Genomic DNA, 17,289 nt, shown 5'->3' on the forward strand with positions numbered 1-17,289 from the left:
CTTCTGCATGTTTGTCTTCACCAACTTTTTCTTCTGCATGTTTGTCTTCACCAACTTTTTCTTCTGCATGTGGATCTTTATTATTACCCTTTCCTTTTCTATTTTCTTTATTGTTAGTATCTTTTACCCCTGTGCTTTCCCCTTCAGGTTTCTGTTTGTTACTGTCATCTATGCTGGTGTGTTGTTCTTCCGGCCCCTTCTTCTCGTCTGGCTTTACATCCTTATCCTTTCCTTTGTCCGTTTCTGCGTTGTTTGCAGGGTTCTGATCAGCAGTTTGGTCCCCTGTCGCTTCATTCCCCGCTTTGTTCTCTTTACCTGGCGGATTTTTCTGCAAATCAGACCCCTGCACTTGATCCTCAGTGTTTGCTGGCTTTTGATTTCCATCCCCTGCCTGACTTTTTGTCAGTCCTTTCTTACTGCTATCCAAGTTTTGGCTCTTTGCTTCATCAACATTTCCAACCTCATCTCTTCTTTTTTTCACTGGAGACCCTGTGAAAAAAAAAAAAAAAAAGAATAGAGAATAAAATGCCATTTAATGTCATAATCCTATAAATTCTGTACTGGTGACTTACACTAAACACACCTGCTTGTTTGTCCTCATTACTATTACTTTTCTTCTTCCATTGCAAATTTTTGAACATTAGTTTCTACGTCTACTTGTGTCGTTAACATTTTCTGTCTTCTTCCTCAGCTTCCCCCATATGATTAAATCAACTCAGATTATTTGCTAAGATGATTAGATTATACGATGTAACACGCATAATAATGGGCTATAACATGAAGGCAGAGAAGGTAGCCTGCCCACACTGGAAAACTAATCTGATACACAGGATGAACCACAACTGATAAAACCAATTGTCATTTCCGTTTTGTGTTTTTCCTTCTATTTTCGGTACGACACTTCATACCAAAGAAGAGCGGTACCACTTATATTGTAAGCCTAAGTTACTAAACATTCATTGTTTCCCAGCATTTTGATTTTTTAATTACATTTAAATGATGAGGTCTTCCTGTGTAATGTAATGCAATCCAGCTGTACCATCCTGCCTTCTCATCGATGTCAACAAAGTAAGCAAAACTGATCAGTTCTGTTAATGTAATAGGAGTCATGGCAGAGCTGTTGTACGGGACTGTAGTAGATTGTAAAAGAGTATCTGTGGGCACAGAGTATGTCAGTGTGTCTACCCATGTGGCATACTCTACTCATCAAGGCCGAGGCCCCAAATGTCTGTGGGACACACCGCGTATGAGTGGGACTCGGTAATGTCACATTTAAAAATAGTAGGTTAATGCTTTAGATGACAGTCTGCAACTTAAAGTGAAATTAAATCTAATTAATTGTGTAGGACAGTGCACAAGTTCTTTACATATCAACATATGCCTGTCAGCTTTAGTGAACAACAGTAAACCACTTTATAGTACTGAAAAATTATACGCTTGTTGAATGGTCGGACAAACACGACTACAAAGCAGATTATTTACACTTGACTCATTACAAAACTATACTACTGTTGTTGCTTTTAATTTATTGTGTGAGTGTCACATGAGGTGATTTGCAGATGCACCGGTATTGCAGGTTTGGAGAATTTTGCGCACAAATTACAGACTCAGTTATGTGAGCTAAGAGATCATAAATAAGCATCCACCGTAGTTTGCTGGTGAAGTGAACATCATGAGGCCTGTCACTGGTCTCAGGAGAGTAAAATCACACATGTTCCCTTGACAGATTTAATGATTACACTTTCAAAAGAAGCAGTATGTCTTTTACTATTCCTCTTTTTTCTTAAGGTATTCTGTCCCTATACATGTGACAGGTATGTATTGGTATGCACTGTGTTAGTTACAAACTTGTCCTGTAAATTTGGATTTCAAAAAAATAAATGCTTGTAATCTAAAGTGTTGCCTTTTTATCTAAAAGAAAGGTTATTTTGTCACATTAAATATTGATTTTTATCACAAACAGCTAACGTGGGGAGGGCACAGAATCAACTAAGGCTTTTTTTATTTTATAATTTGCTTATTTTGTGCATCTTCGTATCAAAATATGTGTTTTCCCAAATTGTCACAAACAAAAAGTAGCAAAAGAAAAAGTCAAATTTATTTCTTTACTTCACTTCTATACAGTCACCAACCTGATACACAAAATATGCAGTGAAATGCTACTTTCTGTGTTGTTTAAACAGCCAGAAAATTGATTTTATCAATAATAAAATTCAGTAAATCATAACCAGGTCAAATGATTTGATTTCCACTCAGATCGAAGTCCGTTGCTTTGCTTCTCCTTTCCCACTAAACACAAGTGTGAGTGTGCAATATCACGCTCAGTGACTTCCTATACTAGCTAACCACATATCTGTAAAACAAATAAACAACCATCCAAACCAAACAAAACAACTAGACTCACCTGTGAGCAGGCAGCAGCACAGACTCAGTGTGAGCAGCAGCACGGCGGCCCGAGACACGTCCATTGTTTCCACACACGGCAGCGAAAGAGAAACCAAATCTGTCTAATTTAATCCGTGCCCCGATGCTCTCAGAGACAATCCGCGTTGACAAATACAGCTCGACAGACCGCAGGGCTCTGATAAATCCTGTTCCTGCTTCCGTGTACAAAGTGGCCAGTTCTTCTTCTGCGTATGTAAACACGGACGGCGGTGAGTGCTGCCCCCTGCAGGCGGACACTTTACATTACAGCCAGGCGATATTTACACAGTCGTCCTCAAGTGTGTTCATACCCTTCCATTAAAGAAAAGGCAAAATTCACAATAGTCACTCAATTAACTTGAAACTAAAAAAAGTAATAATAAATAAAAATTTAATAAATTATAATTCAGTGAAATAAGACATTGGTTTTGAATTGTGGCTGAAGTTAATAATTAAAAAAAAAAAAAAAAAAGACAAATTAGAGCACTTTGCTGATGAGCAGTGGGCCAAAATCAAAATACCTGTTGACAGTCTGACTGAGAGTTACAGAAAACACTTGATTGCAGTGATTGCCTCAAAGGGTTGTTCAACAAAATATTAGTTGATGGGTCCTATCATGCTTGTTTGTTTTTTGTTTTTTAAATATTTCTGTTGAACCAAAATTCAAAAGCAATGTCATGATTTTCATAAAGTTTTTATTTATTGTTACGTTTGTCAATTTCAGCTTATTGTAGTGACAGCTGTTTCTTTGCTTCTTTAATGGGAGGGTATGAAACAATTTGAGGACGACTACATGTGGATGTGTATTTACCAGAACAACCTGTGAAGCTAATGACTTGCTTTAACGTACACTGTGCAAAAATATAAACGCAACAAGTTTGTTTTTGCTCCCATTCTTCACGAGCTAAACTCAAAGACATGAGACTTTTTCTATTTAACACAAAAGGCCTATTTCTCTCACAAATTTGTCTAAATCTGCGCACTTCTCCTTTGCCGAGATAATCCATCCACCTCACAGGTGTGGCATGTCAAGATGCTGATTAGACAACATGATTATTGCACGGCAGGTAGAGAAATGAACATTCAGTTCACGGGCAACAGCTCCGGTGGACATTCCTGCAGTCAGCATGCCGACTGCACGCTCCCTCAAAACTTGCGACATTTGTGACATTGTGCTATGTGACAAAACTGCACATTTTAGAGTGACCTTGTATTGTGGCCAGCCTAAGGCACACCTGCGAGGTGGATGGATTATCTCAGCAGAGAAGAAGTCCTCTCTAACACAGATTTAGACTTATTTGTGAACCATATTTGAAAGAAATAGGCCTTTTGTGTACATAGAAAAAGTCTCAGATCTTTGAGTTCGGTTCATGAAAAATGGGAGCAAAAACAAAAGCGTTGCATTTATATTTCTGTTCAGTGTACATCTGTACACATCATCTACTTGATTAATAATAAATAACACTGCAGGTTCTCAGCCCTATTGTGCATTATAGCTAGCTAACATGGTATTTCAAATCATTTTTGCATGTAAAATCACACCGTAAATGATGCCACGAGGTCTTGATCCCAACATTTGCAGTCATTCTCATAACCTGTAACAACCCTCTTTACTGGAGGCCACTTTGATTCAATGGCTATACTTTTTTTTTCTTTTTACACTTGAATCAACCATTTTATCTTTTTGTATTTTTCTGAATTTGTTTTCAGGATTTTGTCTAATTTGACGTTTGTTTTATAGCAAAGCATGTTGTTTTCAAAAAGTGCTTATTATAGATGTATTTGCTATATGTTGATTGCTTAAACGTTCCGACGAGATATGACTGATTACTTCCCCACACAAGATGAAACAGTTGAAGTGTTGCTATGGTGATGTTGTTTCACTGGGTTAAGAGTCAGTCCCACCATCAGGGGTGTCAAAGAGTGCAAAAGGTCCATGATTGACCTTTAAACAGGAACAAGTATGGCAAGTCAAAGGAAGCCACTGTCATCTACAGAGCACATTTAAAACCACAGCCATTGAGCAACACTGATTTCCAGAACACTGTAAAGAATGTTTCTGAGCTGTATTTGAAGTAAAGTACAGTTTCAAATGGACATGATTTATCTTTCTGCTTTAATGGTGGTAATATGCTTTTATGAATTCTACCAACTTGAAATTACATTTTGTTCTTTGAAACCTCATTTCACATAAATTACTACTTGTTGAGCGCGATGACATCGATTTTTCATAAAATTTTCTTTGAGTAGGATTACAGAGTAAACAAAAGGTAAATCTAATGAAAAAAAACATGTTTTGCATTTTACATTTAGTTGAGTTGTAAAAACTGAAAATTTCAGGTTGACTTTTTTTTTTAATATAATAAACTTGCAGCAATGTAAACTGAACAAAATGATTGAAGTACTTCTAACCTAAACCGGTGGCATAATTAGTTAGCTTAATCTGGATAAATTCAGTTGCGTGTTGCCAATTGAAGCAACTGATTTAAGCTGGTCCAACAATTCTCTTTTTTCAGATTGCAAGTGCACCTAAAAAGTTTAAACATTAAGGTTAAGATGTTACAATTTTACATTTAACACAAATTAATCTGAATAGCTTATAAGCTGAGGTTGAAATAGGTCTAACAGAATCCCTGCTGTGTTTAAAACTGAAGACTGAGACCCTGCAGCGCTGCAAGGAAAACTTCAAAGAATCCAAAGCATCCCTACGACAGAGCCTATTTGTTCCAGTGGGGAGTAACAACTCCCTTTTATCAGAAAGACACCTGCAGCAGAACCAGGATCAGGAAGGACAGTCATCTGCCTTGACCGGTTCGGGTGAGGGTAAAGGGGAGAGAACAAAGGAAAGCAGTGACAAACCAACAGTTAACACGATTACATCAGCACTGGACAGGGTGGTAAAACCGGTAGCTGCAGATCAAGTACCTGACCGGCTACCTGCAGGGAAGTGCAGGGTGAGAGAGGACAAACTATGGGAGAGAGAGGGCACAAAGCTAATACCATAAAACACTCTGTATAAATGCACTAATGAGGCGACTAGAATCACACAAATCATGAATTTATACACTTGTAAAAACAACTGTATGAACAGAATAGTTAACGTAGCCAAACTATAAAAGCAAAAGAGTCGAAGAGAAAACGGAGTAAAATCAGACAACTGATCAATACAAAACAGCAGGATGAAAAGAAACTAGGGGTGGACATGACTTCAGGAAGAACTAAAAGTGAAGGGGAAAAAAAAAGATGAGACTTTAATTTTGATTTGAAATTCTCAGCGGTGGGACAGGATTTAATGTGAAATGGGAAACTGTTCCATAGCCTGGGTGCAGTAAAAAGCCCTGTCACCTTTGGTTTTGAGGCTCGAATGTGGAACTGACAGGAGTAATTGTGATAATGACCAACTCAAGAGGATGAGGAGACCCATTTGGAAAGTATTGCCCACTGGTTTGTAATTCCTAATGGCTAGACAGTCAAGAGTTACCCTTAAAGTTTGACTTTTCTTTCCCTGGGGCCAATCCCTGAAGCTATTTAAACCAGCATATTGTTACTCATGTTATGCTGTAAATAGTCGTTAAAACAGTGAAGATGTAAAGCGTCTTCTTCCCGTTTTTCAGTATTTGTCATTTCCTTCACATATGCTTGCGCATGTAGCTGCATGTAAGTTTTTAAGGAACCTCCAGTATGAGTAAAACGAGGAATATCTGCAGCAGACTTGAGCAATTTGTGCGTCTAAATCTTGGTATGGAGAGGACCTGGCTTTCATGTCTGCATTATTTAGTTTCATTTGAATGGCACATGTAGAAACAAAGGGGGATGTAAACATTTGGGCCAGATTCAGACGCAGACCCTCCTGTATGGGAGGCCGACATCCTCCGATTGTTCCAACACTCCCATTAGGCTCAACTGACCCCAAGCTGTTTTAATGAAGAATTAAAAGCTACATTTATTTAGCTTATGAGTTATTTATTTTTCTTAAGGGGAGAGGAGAAAGTAACACTTGTGTGACTACTGCCACCTACAGGTGAAGTGCTGACATGATGAGAATATTTACTTCACATGAGGCTTGTGTCAGTATTTGACCTTATCAGCAGATGGCAGTATTGATATACAATGCAATCTTCTTCTTTTTTTTTTCAAATGACAAAAGCACCAGATTACTTTCTGTGTTATTGTAAGGGGATCCAAAAATAACTATATCAATTATCCCATAACAACCCAGAAAGCTATGAAAGCGTATTCTCCCAACACCATTAAGTAAAGTCCCTAAACCTCACAGTCTTTTCACTATGATTACACTCACAGCATCACAGACATCACAATTGAAGGTGTGCTGCGGCTTTAGAGACGAGATAATGATCTAAATGTTAATTGGAGGTGTTTTACATCCCAGCTGGATGTGGGAGACCTGTGGGTTCTTGTAATGAATATGTCTTAATTGTGCCAGGCTATTTGACATTTGAAAAGTCCGATGATCCCTCTCATTCTTGACACCCATTTGCATTTCCATCTTTAAGGTCAAATGGGTATGAATAATACATTAAGGAGGTTCTTAAGCTCACAGCCAGCCATACCTGCCTCCACAAAGGCACCAGCTGAGTCTTTGCTAAGCTCGGTGAATGTTACAGAAACAATCAATTAATAACACTTTGGGAGACCGCATCTGACGCAGGCGCGGCATCCTGTTATTACTGGGAATATAAGGTCACAGAGTCAACGGCAGATATGGGATCAATCTTTTTCTGATTACGTGGTTGTTAATCTTAGCACAATGGCATAAACTCGTCTGTGCCAATGTTTATTACGTGGATTTGGATTTAATGATGCAGATTTTTTTTATTTCTTGTGATTGAAGTGACTTCTCAAATAACAGATCTAGGAGCAATATTACGCATGTGAACTATCAAATGGTTAACCTGGAATAAATTCAAGATCAAAGGAAGGCCCGAAAAAGAACCTTGGCAAGAGATTGGAAGAATTTAATGAGCAAAAATTAACATGTATTAAATCTGACCTCGTGCTTACATGGCAGATGTTGAGCGGAGCAGCATCCAGATACGTTATTAGAGCTAAACAGCGGCATATTACCTTTTTGAGTGGAGGATGGGAACTTTAACATCACGTAGCTTTTATTCAGTCATAAACAGATATTTTACTTGAACAAAGAAAGTTGGCTGAAACGCTCGTGTTTTGCCAGCTTTCCTCGGATTCTCTTCACTTTAGTAAAACTATTACAAGATAAAAAAAAAACCTGAGCAGGCGCAGGTATGGAAATGCATTTGAAGGGATTCACTGGGGGACTCAGTTTCATAATAAGGGTATTGTCTTCGGAGGATCGAACACTGCACTGGATGTACGGCCTTGAGGAGACAGATTTGCTGGCTGTTTTGACAACTCATTACCTGTAATTTCACTGATGGATCGGTGAAGTGGCTCCGAGCAGGCAGCCGTGGCACCAGAGACGGCGGTGGTTTGTGCCTGGAATGATGTAAGATAGAACGGCAAACAAGCAAAGACTTATTATGGCTAATGATTGCTTAAAACAGAAGCGGGGGAAGACCTGACAGTTCGGTGCCTCTGAGGAAACGGTCCACCTGTCTGCAGTTTGAGGATTTTGTCTGAATTAGAGGTAATTTTGTCACACTGACCTCTGATTCTGTCACAATTAGCAGCAAATGGATGATAAATAATAGCTTTGCCTCAGTTCCGTCTAAGTCATACATAGCTCTCTGACACTACTATTCAAACAGCTTCTACTGTATATGTTCGAATTTATAATATATGTATACTGAATAACGAAAAGTAACATTTGCCAGCTCTGTACATCTCCCTGTAGGTAAGATCTTGGTTAAGTCTCCAAACCAGTAGGTGGGGGGCTTATCAGTGGGTTCGTCCAGGCCGCTAGTCCCCCTCCGCTCCAACATAACTGGTCCATCCCTGGCACTACTCCTCGTCTCCACAGCCACCAAAAACTGTAACCTACCTTGTGTATTTTTCACTAATTGAAATGCCTAATGAGGTCCCTAGGGCTCCATCCCATTACCTCTGAGTTAATTAAAGCCTAAGCAGTGTGCCAAACGGTGAATAAAGATGCAGTAAAAGTGCAAAAGGAACAGGGAACCCGAGCAGGGTTCGGTGCGCTGGGATGGGGCTGACCTGCTTTTTTTTTTTTGTCATTGTTGTGGGATGCTATACACTCCAAGATGGAGCAGATGTCTATTACTTTTTTTGAAATTTATTTTGGGCCCGGAATTTTTTTTTTGCTACCCTGTCTCAGGCACTCCTTTTCCAGTGTGGTTAGCCTAATTCTGCTTTATTAAACATTTAAGTCCTTGACACCATCAGCAAGGTTTTTATGAAGACGGTACAGACATGAAACTGAAGCAGGATGCAAGCATAGAAAATATCAGGTGTGAGGGCTTGTTTTAGCTGTAATGAAATTATACTGCTCGTTAATCTACATTCGCAACACCTACAAAAGGCTAATATGAATTTGTTATGCACTGTGGTCGCTATTATGAGAATATTATTCCTAACCACATTACCTTGTTAAATAAATTTCTCCTTATTAAACGTCAGAAACGTGGGCTGATCGAATGTGAACAGACAGACTGAGACATTTCTTTTAAGAAACAGTTTCAAATGTTTATTTAACATGTCAAAGAAGGGGCACACACTCGTGAATTGAAAAGGGGGAAGGGAAGGGGCTGCAATTATTGGCCAGTACTAGGACTTAAACTTCATACTAACATTAATCAGGTTTTGGCTAACAAGAAAATGTGTTTTTGTTTCTTTTTGTTTTTATAAAGAAACTTTATGTACATTGGTTCTTTTATACAAGAGGTTCATTGGATAAATGCATCAAAAAAAGAAACCAGTTCTGCAGTAAACTTTACAAAAAATACATTTTGTTTTCATTGAGAGATGTAGAAAAGGAGACAGTCAAATATTGACCAATAATATTTCTTCCTTTTTTTATTATTTAGAAAAAAAAAGTTGTTCTAATACCTATTTTAAAAGAAAAGCAATATACAGCACAATAAATGGGGAGGAGGGGGGGGGTTCGCCTTAGCCGGATTCATTCAGTCGGTTTGGTAACCAAGGAGAGGGGCTGCGACTGGAACAGGGCATGATGGGAATGAAGGGCTGCCTGATGGAAGGGGGAGGGAGGGGAGAGCATGGAGGGGTGCAGAGAGGTGAAAGGGATTGGCCGGGTGAGGATGGGTGCGTTCGACTGGCTACCTGAAGTACCAATGGGGATGGCGATGCTGGGTTGGGAGGAGGAGGAGGAGGAGGAAGAGGAGGAGGAGGAAGAGGAGGATGTGGATCCGGAAGCCTTCCCAGGTAGGGAGAAGTGGTGGTGCATGCGTCCCTCCGGTTTGGTGGTGAGCGATAGCGGCTGGGCCTGCTCTGAGTGAGTGGCGGCGGGGGCGGCGGGGGAGGCCAGGGCCGCCGAGGGAGTGGCCGGCGAGTCCAGCATGCTTCCGTGAGACGACGCGGGGCTGTCGCACATCTTCTCCGAGGGCAGGTACTGCACGCACTGCTTCTTACTTCTTATCGAGAAGTCTGGGGGAAACAAAAGGAGAAGCGAAGAAGCTGAATTATGGATCAGCTGCTGGATTCAAATCTGGTTCATGTCCCTCAATGCTGCGGCTGACAGAAGTGAATGAGTGATTATTTAAACAACGAATGTGATGTGAAACTTCTGAAACGTGACATTTTTTTTCAAATCAACTTGAAAACACGTTACAACAAGAAGAGCGAAACAGGATGTTCACAGCACATCCAGATGTTATGCGTGTATGGTTAAAAAAAAAAAAAGGAACATGACACAGAATGAACATTAAAATGTGCACTGAAGAGTGGAAAGCTCTTTTTTTTGGGCGAGTTGCAGTGGTCACTCGGTTGCACAACGGCAGACATACCTGCCACTATTAGCACTGAACCTCATAAGCTGCTTGTCAAAGCATAGAAGCAGGGAGAGAAGTTAGTAAGTGCTAATGCAGGGACAGAATTCACATTAAAAAGAAAAATAACAGAATAAAGCCACAGTTTCAGGTTACACTTGAGGTCTGTGAGAAAAACAAAGCTCTTGAGGTTAGTTTCTACAGTTATTCCTTCTTCTCGATTGTGAAAACAGAAGAGCAAATAACATGAAGAAAAGGCCCCTTACCTTCTGGTTTTGAGTCTGGTTTATTCTCTCTCTTCCTCTTTTTCCGTTTTCCCTGCACAGATCAAACAACGCTGTTAAAAACTGTTTTTTTTTTCGTAGTGAAAGTAAACCACCTCAACGGTTTCACTTCATGAGATCAAAAGTGCAGTTACTATAATTAATCGATACAGTCATATCTGACTAAACTTAATGGGAAATAAGCTGTTGTTCCTCTGCTCGCTGATGTGACTGACGTGTGCTACTCACATAGTTATCGCGGGCTGACCACCCTGGATACAGCTGGGAGTGGAGTTGCCTCTCTTTTCTGGCCAGCTCGTAGTATTTGGCTTGTTCCTCTCTTGACAGGGAATGCCACTGCGAAAAAAATATCAAAGACGTGTTAAACACATGCAGTATGTAATTATAAACTCACTGTTTGTGTTAGTGCCGCTCACCCGTCTTCCGAGGATCTGGTTGATGGCAGCGCTCTCCTTCAGAGTGCACTCCGCCACCACTTTGGCTCTCATCTCCTTCATATACAGCATGAAAGCATTCAGAGGCTTCTTGATATGAGGCTTCTTGTCCTCTTCTTTCTTGGGAGGAACGGGAGACTTCCTGCTAATCCGAAACATTGAAAAGATGTCGTTAATAAGGTGTGAACGGTGGAGAAGTACCGGTAAATTTTTAGCGCGCCAGATGAATTATTACGACAAGATTTTGAGGAGTATTTCGGCCGTCCTTACGCGTGCATGGAAGGGCTGATGTTGTCACCACTGGGCTCCTGCTTGATGGCCGGGGAGACGATGGCAGGATGGGGAATGCCGGTCTGGTGGAGGCTGTGTGGAGGTGGAGTCACCATGTGAGGGGAGAAACGGCTGGACACCAAGCTGGGGAAGGAAGGCGACATTTTAAGAGTCGGGTTTTAACAGTGAGCCTCTGTCAACTTGACGAGAAAAGGTTCGGCTAAACTTGGCGAGCAACAGCCCTGCCTTACCCTCCGGGTGAAACTCGCGGTGCCTACTGCCTCTGTCTAGACTAAATTCAGACGCACAATGAGTAACATGCTTGCTTTTTTTGTTCAAATAAAGACTTTTTCAAAAGCCCCTTTATTCGCCAATGGCTGGAGAAAAGTGGAGTGTGTTGTTACCATGGCGACAGCATGGCCGTGACACCTGAAACCTCTTTCCTTACCACGTTCCAGACCATGGAGAGCGTTCTGACAGCCGTCCACACAGAACACCTTTAGCAAAGTGTCTCTCTCAATTTCCAATTGTTAATACAAAGGAGCATTGTAGTGGACAAAGGGGGAAATTAAGCTGCATGCCCCGGTATCGCACACACGCTCTAGTTAATGTTGGATTGGAAAATTCCTCTATTTTAAGTGCTTTAACATGTTATACACAGACTATCATGAGAAACACATGCAGAATATAATATATTCTTTGCTTTATGATACACTCAGTGTGGACCAACCCAACATTAACCTACATACGGAGGCTTCTCTAATCACCCCTAACAACAATATGGTTACAAATCTGCACAGAGACTTAGTTAAAATCTCATTTTGACTCCTCATCCAACATTCGCTATTAATATAAATTCATACCTAAAGGAAAAAATGTGTGTAAATACATAAGTTTAATAAAATATCTCTACTGGAGAGCAAATTCTCAACTCATGTTTTATTTCCCTTTTTTTCCCCCTTTAATACACTTAATAATTTATACCGTATAAACAAGGAGGTTCCATATCATTCCCTTGGCGATAATAGACCTACACCAACTTATCTTTGTAAACATCCTACTTTCCCCCCAATGAATAACTCAAGGCTGCTCCAAGTGATGGCATGCAGTCAAGCGCTATGTTTTGAGAAAAATATATGCTCCCATTAGCATTAATCCATATTGTTGCCATGCAAGTTTATTCTTAACCTCTTGTTGACCTTCTCAGTTATATCTTATCAATATACACAATATGTTGAAAATATGTTATGAGCTTCATTCAACAGCAGCTTCTTTTTTTGTGCAGGTTTTTCAATGTGCAAGACAGCTCATTGAAAATCTATACAACATTTGAAATTGCGTGGATTCGTGCAATGTTTGGCATGCAATAAACGCGATGGATTAAATAGTGTGAAAACTTCCGTGAGGTAGGTTCTGATTGTTGTGAGTTCATCTCAGGATGGAGCTACACATGCTATTGATCACAGAGACCCTTCTGAATATTTCATCTCATACTAACACCGGAAGGCTCGCTACAAATCTTTCCAATTTTGACAGAGGGTCAGAGAGTTTAGTCTGATGGGACGTGTAGGTTCAGATGAGCTTTGATTTGTCCTAATCGATTCTCAGCCCTTTCATCTTGGCGGTACGTGTGTGTGTGCGCGCGTGTCCGTGTGCGCGTGTGCGTGTTGTAGAGCGGCTCAGAACACCGACTTGACCACAGAAGTTTAGCTCTGAGAGAAAAGACAGCAGAGGAGTGCTGAATGCCAATAATGCGTTCACTCTGTTTAACAAGCCGAACCTGTCTCTGATAGACTTAGACCTCACATCCCTTTGTAGTCCTGAAACCGCTCTTCCTGTCCGATATCTGGCAATGTTCTGTCCAAGTGGAAGTAGGTTATTTAATTCTACATTACATCTAAAAAATTTGTGGTTTGAAAAATATCAAGCAACCTCCATTCAAAATAGCACAAACTCGACTGATTTAAAGATATGTCCAACGGAGGTTTAAAACTGCACACCAGGCGTTTATTTTGTTACAGTGTAAATAGACAGGCAAAGAAAGCAGGGGAAATGTGATTACAGCATGTCATAGAAGCAGCAGATATTAGATGTCCCCCTTTGGGAGGATGGGGGTGTTGCTGAACATGATCCACTCACCTGGACATGGATGCATTCATTGCTAGCGCTGGATACGGGTGACGGAATCCCCCCGGAGGGATGGAGTACATGTGCTGGCCCTGCCTGGGAGACAGAGGGAGACGGAGGGAGACGGAGTGAGCAAAAGCTCCAGTGTGAGGTGGATCAAACACAGCTGACAGCTAACCCACCAGCACTAATCCTCCACTCATCAACTCAAATCCCCTGCTTGTGGAACAGCACCGTTGCAATTGATTACAAGACCCGTAGCAAAACCCATAAATGTTCATAAATTCCTCCTGGTAAACTGAAATGTTTTAATTTATCATTGTTGTGATATGGTGCACCTGCACTTAAACTGTGCAGCACAAAACTCGGGGACATTGCTTTCAACAAAAACTACAAAAGTGATGGCATTTTAATGCTTGTCTTCATGCATGACCTGAACTTTAAAAAAACATGATTGTGCTTCTTGGAATTTTATCTGCCTGCAAGTAGCCGTCTGAAGACGTTCACTAAGCCACGGTTATAACTGGAGCAGGAAAATATGCAACAGTGAACATGCTGCACAAGATCCAAAGAAAGTGATTTGAGATGTTTGTCATTAATATTGAGTATAGTTTCTGATATTAAGTTTGTACACTTTAAACAAAACACATCTGCCTGAATGGACAGCTCACAATAAAAGCAACTTTTTTTGTGTGTGAGCATGTTAGCTGCTGCAAAGATGCCAAACGAAATTTCTTTGTATTTCTTGTACGATGACAAAAAAGCTTCTTCTTCTTAACTTACTGTGGCATGAGCCAGCTCAGAGGGTGCGCGATCGACCCGACGGCCCCAGGAGACAGGGGGTAGTATGGAGAAAGTTCTGATGGGTGAGGTGTCCGAGGAATACCTGCAGAAGAAGAGAAAAGAAATGCTTTAAAACGCAGCACGAACCTGCCTATGGGAAATTATCATTGAGGAATTATTTAAAATGATATTTGACAACTCTGTAAGTATTTGCTACCATCGTAACTACGCTCTCAATTCTTTATCCCAAATTAAATTCTTGATTTTAAGTTTGAAAGGTAGCTGAAAAAAGTTCTAAAGTTTGGTGATTTCAATAGCAGCCAGGTTTTCAAGGTGGTAAAAAAATGTCCATAGAAACTTACAAAATACTATCCAAACAAAGCAGTTTTATTTTATTTTTTTTCCAAAAAGGTGTCAAAGACATTGTTTCCTTTTGAAACATCATGACCCTGTGCATTTGGGCACCTTGGAGTGCCTGAACTCTGGCTTATGTGGATGTTTCAATGCAGTCGCTGTTTGATTTCATTGGAACTGACATGAATGTAAACTGACTGAAGCCTTGGAGCTCTGTAAGACCAAAACAAAACCGCAGCTTTTATCGCCACCTTTTGAAGATTACAGACTAATTTTACGAAGAAGAAGAAGAAGAAGAAGAAGAACCCTTCGACTGATGCGAATCAGTATCCGTCCGTCATACCTGTCTTTGGGTCGAGGATCTCTGGAGAGAGGTGTGACGGTGGCGTGCCGGGGGAGAAGTGGTCATTGCTGTAGGTGATGAGGGGTGTCAGCGGGTGCACGTGGTGGGCATGCTGTACCACTGGGACTTTATTGGACTGTAGGAAAGAAAAGAGAAAGAGTGTTCCAAAGTCAGACGTGAGAAAAACTCATTCAGAAGCATTTTATTTCCTTTCTCTACTTGGATACATATTTTTTGCATTCGCTGTATTTGTGTCTGAGCTTTGTTTCATAAGCTACTAAGCTTGTAGCTAAAACATGTCGCAACCTAACTGTGTTGTGCATGATACTGTTGGCCATTAAAGGCATGGAGTAAATAGGCCATCATCTGTGAATGCCCTCCATGGTAAACATCACAGTTTGTGCGTGTGACCGGCCCGGTGATGCAATCTGGACCGGCACCAAGCAGCACTAAAAAGCCTTGCAGCCGCATGCCAAGATCATTACGGTCGTTTAGTTGAGGAGAGAACTGTTTGTTCAGCCCAACAAGAAAAACAACGGTGCCACCGAGTCCAAAAGTCGCACCAGCAAGCCACAAACAAACACAATCAAGCCTAGGTAAACTGAATACCCTTAAACATGTAGCGACATCAGCTCTCGCTCTGTCTGACAGCAGTCATCGATACGGGTGGATCGCACATCGTACTATAGTTTGCTCTAACGTCGGAAAACCACTTAAAATTCTGCATAACTTCAGATGAGTGGCGAAGAACAGCGAGTCCACAGATGAAGCTTCCTCTTGTGTGTTTCTTTATGTTTTCCACAACGCTTCTGAGAAAGCAGCGCTACGACGGAGGACGATGAAGACAACAATAATAATAACCAGCGTCTCTACTTTCATTAGGCAGCGCTCAGCCTAGCAGTCATTTCCCCTGGCTGCCTGGCTGAATGGAGCACTTGTTGGCTCAACTTGTCACATGGGAGGGTCAAGGGGTGGGAGGGGAGAAAGGAGTCTTGTTCCTCCAGGCTAACCTTTCTTCAATATCCCTCCCCACCCCCTTCTCAACCTCTGTCTCTCTCCAACGTGGTCTGCTGGGGAACAAGGTTTGCATTGAGACTTCTGTACACTCTCTTGCTTCACGCTGCTTAGAATTGTTCCAAATCTTTGCTTTTTTTTTTTTCTCCCCCCTCTGCCACTTTTTCTTTTTTCTTTTTTTTTTTTTTGCAAAGGAAGGTCCAACCTTTTCCTCCTTTTAAATCTTTAGCAAATTGGTTTCTCCCCGTGTTTAAAGCACGCTTTGATTCCAGATGGAGTGAGAAAAATATTTACTGGTGTTAAACATGGCTATATTAAGACCACTTTGCTCAAGACTTTTTCGGCTTCTCCAGACTCAGAGCACATAAGGTCAATGCCAACGATGAAACACAATTTCACACTGCACAGAAAAGCCTTTGATAAAGCTTCATGGCAGAAATAATGTTGACTTACTAGGTTAAAATCCCAGGTCCCTCATGTCATGTATATTTGAGTTGTGCTTTGTTGTTCTACTTCATGTACAATATGCCTGAATTTTCCCTATATTGTGCGGGTTGTTTGAGACCTCTAGACCTGGGTGCCAACACATTTTGGGAAGCAGTTCAGTGAGAATTTGAAATGACGCCTATTAATTATTCATATCCTGGAATACATGAATCGTGTGCTCTAAACATATTTCTAAGTTTGAAGGCACTAGTTTCTACTCCGGGGCTGCCTTTCGGTTTAGCGGCACGACAAAATGTGGAGGAGGAAAAAAAAAAAAAAAAAACAGTGTGCAGCTTCCACATATGCAAAACTATTCTGACCTGTATCCTACCTGCCAGAGTTTCTCCGTTAGGAATAAAGATGGCTACTTCATCAAGCAAATTCCATCTCTTAGAATGGTGACATTTTTAATTAAATTAATCAAAATCAGCATAATTTAAAAACTAATTCAAAATAATTAAGCTCTCCAGACCCTGGAGAGCATAAAATGTGTTTTTTTTGTGTGTGTGTGTGAAATTGAAACACCAGACTAATGGCTCGATCCCGACTTAAAACCACCCAGCGATGCATCAATGCCTTCTTTGACTTGGTTTACGCGTGGAGGTAATATTCCTGTAGCCCACGACAGCATCGTATGTCTGGTTTCACGATCCACAAGCAAAGTGTAATAAGAAAACCGCCAGGAACACGAGCTGTGTTTTAAATATAAACAACACCTACGTGATAGAAGGGAAAGCAGATGGTATCTACACTGACGGACAGAAATCATGCTCTTCACATAGTTGTTGCAAACAGGCCTGCAGTGGCGCACAACTCTCAGCTAGGAAGTAAAAAAAAACAACATCCAGAACTGGTCTTCGAGCAAT

General features: G+C 40.8%; 2 protein-coding genes across 5 annotated transcripts in view; both read right to left on the reverse strand.

Annotated features, from left to right (window-relative positions):
* Nucleotides 1–2,616, reverse strand: part of tgoln2 (trans-golgi network protein 2) — a 6,460-nt gene extending 3,844 nt beyond the window's left edge. The window contains exons 1-3 of one of the 3 annotated variants that reach the window (XM_008282282.1): nt 2,405–2,616; nt 70–489; nt 10–39 (exon numbers count right to left, since the gene is read on the reverse strand). In XM_008282282.1, coding sequence (XP_008280504.1) covers nt 10–39; nt 70–489; nt 2,405–2,468 — 514 coding nt within the window. In that variant the 5' untranslated portion in view covers nt 2,469–2,616. Of the gene's footprint in view, nt 490–2,404 lie in introns of all 3 variants that reach the window. The other 2 variants (XM_008282280.1, XM_008282281.1) reach the window with 2 other exon arrangements.
* A 6,428-nt stretch (nt 2,617–9,044) lies between these two features.
* tcf7l1b (transcription factor 7 like 1b) overlaps nt 9,045–17,289 on the reverse strand; it is a 33,199-nt gene continuing 24,954 nt past the window's right edge. Inside the window, exons 5-12 of one of the 2 annotated variants that reach the window (XM_008282284.1) lie at nt 14,924–15,059; nt 14,227–14,329; nt 13,456–13,539; nt 11,317–11,460; nt 11,029–11,191; nt 10,841–10,948; nt 10,595–10,646; nt 9,045–9,987 (exon numbers count right to left, since the gene is read on the reverse strand). In XM_008282284.1, coding sequence (XP_008280506.1) covers nt 9,500–9,987; nt 10,595–10,646; nt 10,841–10,948; nt 11,029–11,191; nt 11,317–11,460; nt 13,456–13,539; nt 14,227–14,329; nt 14,924–15,059 — 1,278 coding nt within the window. In that variant the 3' untranslated portion in view covers nt 9,045–9,499. The remainder of the gene's footprint in view (nt 9,988–10,594; nt 10,647–10,840; nt 10,949–11,028; nt 11,192–11,316; nt 11,461–13,455; nt 13,540–14,226; nt 14,330–14,923; nt 15,060–17,289) is intronic. The other variant, XM_008282285.1, reaches the window with a different exon arrangement.

This window comes from Stegastes partitus, unplaced genomic scaffold, assembly GCF_000690725.1.
Source record: "Stegastes partitus isolate 25-593 unplaced genomic scaffold, Stegastes_partitus-1.0.2 Scaffold266, whole genome shotgun sequence".
Lineage (NCBI taxonomy): Eukaryota > Metazoa > Chordata > Actinopteri > Pomacentridae > Stegastes > Stegastes partitus.